Raw genomic sequence first — 3,737 nt, 5'->3', positions numbered from 1 at the left:
AACAAAAAAAAAAAAGCACTCGGGCACTAGGGGCAAGGCACCGGACTATCTAGGCCACCGGACTAAAGGGCGCAGTTCCGGACTTGAAGGACGGCAGCTCCGACTGAGGACGGCCAGCTCCGGACTGAGGGACGGGCAGCTCCGGGACTGAGGATCGGGGCGCGATGCCGGCTGGCTGGGCGGATCTGGTTGGCACTGTGACTCATGGGCGGATCCTGGCTGATGACCGGCTCTGCGCGGATCCTGGCTGGATGACGCTCTCTGGGCGGATCCTGGCTCGGAAATTAACGTAAAAGCCTGAGAAGGATCCTGGCTGGATGACGGCTCTGGCTGAAATCCATGGCTGGAATGACAGGCCTCTGGCGATCCTGTGGCTGGATGACGGCTCTGGCGGATTCTGGCTGGAGACTGGCCTCCTGGCGGATCCTGGCTGATGACGGCCTCTGCGGATCCCTGGCTGGATGATCAGCATGGCTGTGCATCCCTCGCTGACAGCTCTGCTGGCTGGTCATGGCTTCGCTGGACCGGCTCTGGCTTGGGTCAATGCGGCTCCGCTGGACGGCTCTGGCTGGTCATAGGCTTCTCGCTTGAACCCGGCTCTGGTGTTCATGGCCCTCGCTGACGGCGCTGGCTGGTCATCGGCCTTTCGCAGGATATAATCTCGTGGTCTGGCTGGTATCGGCTCGGCCGGAATGGCTGGCTGATCCGGTCTGGGGAAGCTCTGGCTTGATCTCGTCTGAGCGAAGGCCTCTGGGCTGATCCGGTCTGGCGGAAGGCTCTGGGTGGCTGACTCCGGTCTTGGGCGGTAAAGGCTCTTAGCGTCCTTCTGGGCGGACATGTTCAGAACAGCGTTGGCAGACAGCAGTTTCAGGGGCGCCGTTGGGGAGCCAGACGAGCAGTTCAGGCGCCGCTTGCAGACGGGCAGTAGCCGCTTGGACAAGACGGGCAGTTCAGCGGCGCCGCTTTGGCAGACGGCAGACCTGGCCGACTGAGACGCAACTATAGCCTGGTGCGTCGGCGCCGGAACTGGAAGGTACCGGGCTAGATAAGGACACGCACCCTTTAGGCTAGTGCGGGACAACAACAGGGCAACATTGGGACTCTCGATGCGCACCTAAACGCCTGGTGCGTGGTACGGAACGGAGTACGGGCGAGGCACACACCTCAGGGTCGAGTGCGGTGGAGCAAGAACAGTGCATACAGGGCTATCTGAGCGCATCAGGTGGCCTTAGGTGCAGGTGCCCCGGAACTGGAGGGCATCCGGGCCGAGAAACACACACCACAAGGAAAGTGCGTGGAGGAGGAACCTGGGCTCTGGCTTCAGGAACGCACAGGAAAGCCTGGCGTGGATGTAGGCACTGGTGGTACAAGGGCTGGAGCGGGGAAGGGTGGGCCCGGAAAACCGACCGTGCAGGCGTACTGGCTCCCTTAGCATTTTGAGCCTGCCCACCTTAAACCTGGTGAATACTCCCCGACGCCCGACCAGGTGCGGTGGAGGTGGAATACCCCCGCGCACCGGCTATTGTAGGCGAACCGGGGACCATGCGATGATGGGCTGGTGCAGGTAAGAGACCTGGCCCCGAGGAGACGCACTGGTGGCAGATATTGTAAGAAGGAGCCGCTCAATGGGCACTGTGGCTCAATTTTGCTCAATCTAGCCCTACCGAGTGCAGGGAGGTGGAAATAGGAATAACCCCCCGCACCGGGCTATCAACAGTGACAGGAGACACCTGTGCGCTCCTAAAAAACGCGTAACGAACACGGTGCTGCCCTGTACTCTCGGCTCTCCCACACGGTAAGTACAGGGAGGTAGGCCGCAGTTTCCTACTGACTTCGCACTCTCTCCCTTTACAAAGCCCTCCCCCAGAAATTTTTTGGGTTTCTCACGGCCTTTTCAAGTTTTTCCAGCCCTTACTCTCCCCATCCTGCTGCCCTCCTCAAACCACGCTCCGGTGCTTACGCCTTCTCCTCTCTTCAAATAAGGCGCGATATGCCCCTGTCGAGCCCAGGTCCTTTTTCCCCGTCATAATTTCTCCCATGGTCCACATGAGTCCGGTTCCTTGTTGCGATCTCCCGCCCCGTTCGCTTGGTCCTAGGTTGGTGGGTATTCTGTAACGGTGCTCCTAGCTCTTCCTCTCCCTCGGACCGAGGAGGCAGAGAAGGATCGGTGGACCAATACGGCAGCGAGGTATGATGACAATAATGAAATTATAAATAAAGACGGAAAACACGAAGAACACTGAAATAACTTACAAAGTATAGAAAATGACGTAACGAAACCTGAACATGGGAATACATAAAGACATAAAACGAAAGAATCTCTCACGAACAGGAAATAGAGCTACATTAAAACGAAACAAACCGAAAACAGTCCGTGTGGTGCACGAACAGACACGGACACGGACACGGACACGGACACGGACACGGACACGGACACGGACACGGACACGGACACGGACACGGAAGACAATCACCCACAAACAAACAGTGAGAACAGCCAACCTATATATGATTCTCAATCAGAGGAAATGAATAACACCTGTCCCTGATTGAGAACCATATAAGGCTAATTAACCAACACACTCCCACATAGAACAAACAACACAGACTGCCCATCCCAACTCACGCCCTGACCAACTAAACACATACAAAACAATAGAAAACAGGTCAGGAACGTGACAAAGGGAGAGGTTAAACGAAGGCTAAGCTTATTCCCACACTTTACAAGAACTCTGTTGCAGTGGTCTTAGGTTGTCTCCATATAGGCAATTCCCTCCATCGCGACACTGCTGCCCAGTTTGAAGAGCTTGTGATCTCCATGCAGGACCAGAGCACCATGCGCCTTTGCAAATGGAGCCCGCAGCCTCAGAAGATGCCCTTCTGAAGGCATGCAGTCATAGAGCCATTATACTCTAATGTAGGCCTATTTGCCTACTAGCTAAATAAAGTGCAGAGCATGCATGATGCGTGCAACTCATCATTCCAACATATTTGAACATGTATTTCATCCTTCATTCAGCTGTCAGTCATTATGTCATCCACTCAGTCATTTGTCTGAGTTGCAATAGGAACTAAATCAAAGAGAACAGAACAGTCTCATCCATTTGTTTACTGAAATCTATGTGTATTCAAAATTCTCAAAATTCTCCAAAGTTCTTTAGCCAATCACTTTAATAATTTAATGTTTAATTTAAGCCTATCCAAATAAAAAAATAGGCCTTCAACTTGTAGGCATTGCAATTTAGGCTATCATTTTGGGTACTGGTATCTTGTGGAATACTTTTAGAACTCTATTTGTGTTTATAATTGTTTTTATTACAGTGATCCCCTTAAAAAGAGACCCTAGCCCACAGGCCTCTAAATATAGCCTCTAAATACATTTTAAACAAAATAGTTGAAGAAGCATGTGCAGTGGCTGAAAACAGATCTGGCAATAAGAATAGGCTATATAAACTCACCAAAAAAAGAAAAGTCCACTCACTGTCAACTGCATATATTTTCAGCAAACTTAACATGTGTAAATATTTGTATGAACATAACAAGATTCAAGAACTGAGACATAAACTGAACAAGTTCCACAGACATGTGACTAACAGAAATGGAATAATGTGTCCCTGAACAAAGGGGGGGTCAAAATCAAAAGTAACAGTCAGTATCTGGTGTGGCCACCAGCTGCATTAAGTACTGCAGTGCATGGACTGCACCAGATTTGACAGTTCTTGCTGTGAGATGTTACC

The 3,737-nt window shown here is 51.9% G+C and overlaps 1 protein-coding gene across 1 annotated transcript in view; it reads right to left on the bottom strand.

The window, feature by feature from the left end:
• Positions 1-512, bottom strand: part of LOC139026069 (uncharacterized) — a 21,719-nt gene extending 21,207 nt beyond the window's left edge. Inside the window, 2 exon segments of the mRNA XM_070441364.1 lie at positions 84-272; positions 354-512. Of these exon segments, the coding sequence (XP_070297465.1) occupies positions 84-272; positions 354-512 (348 nt within the window).
• Positions 513-3,737: the final 3,225 nt, after the last annotated feature.

Source organism: Salvelinus sp. IW2-2015, unplaced genomic scaffold (genome assembly GCF_002910315.2).
Source record: "Salvelinus sp. IW2-2015 unplaced genomic scaffold, ASM291031v2 Un_scaffold3814, whole genome shotgun sequence".
NCBI classification, from domain to species: Eukaryota; Metazoa; Chordata; class Actinopteri; order Salmoniformes; family Salmonidae; genus Salvelinus; species Salvelinus sp. IW2-2015.
The sequence above is the reverse complement of the archived record's forward strand: the minus strand, read 5'-3'. Positions and strand labels throughout refer to the sequence as shown.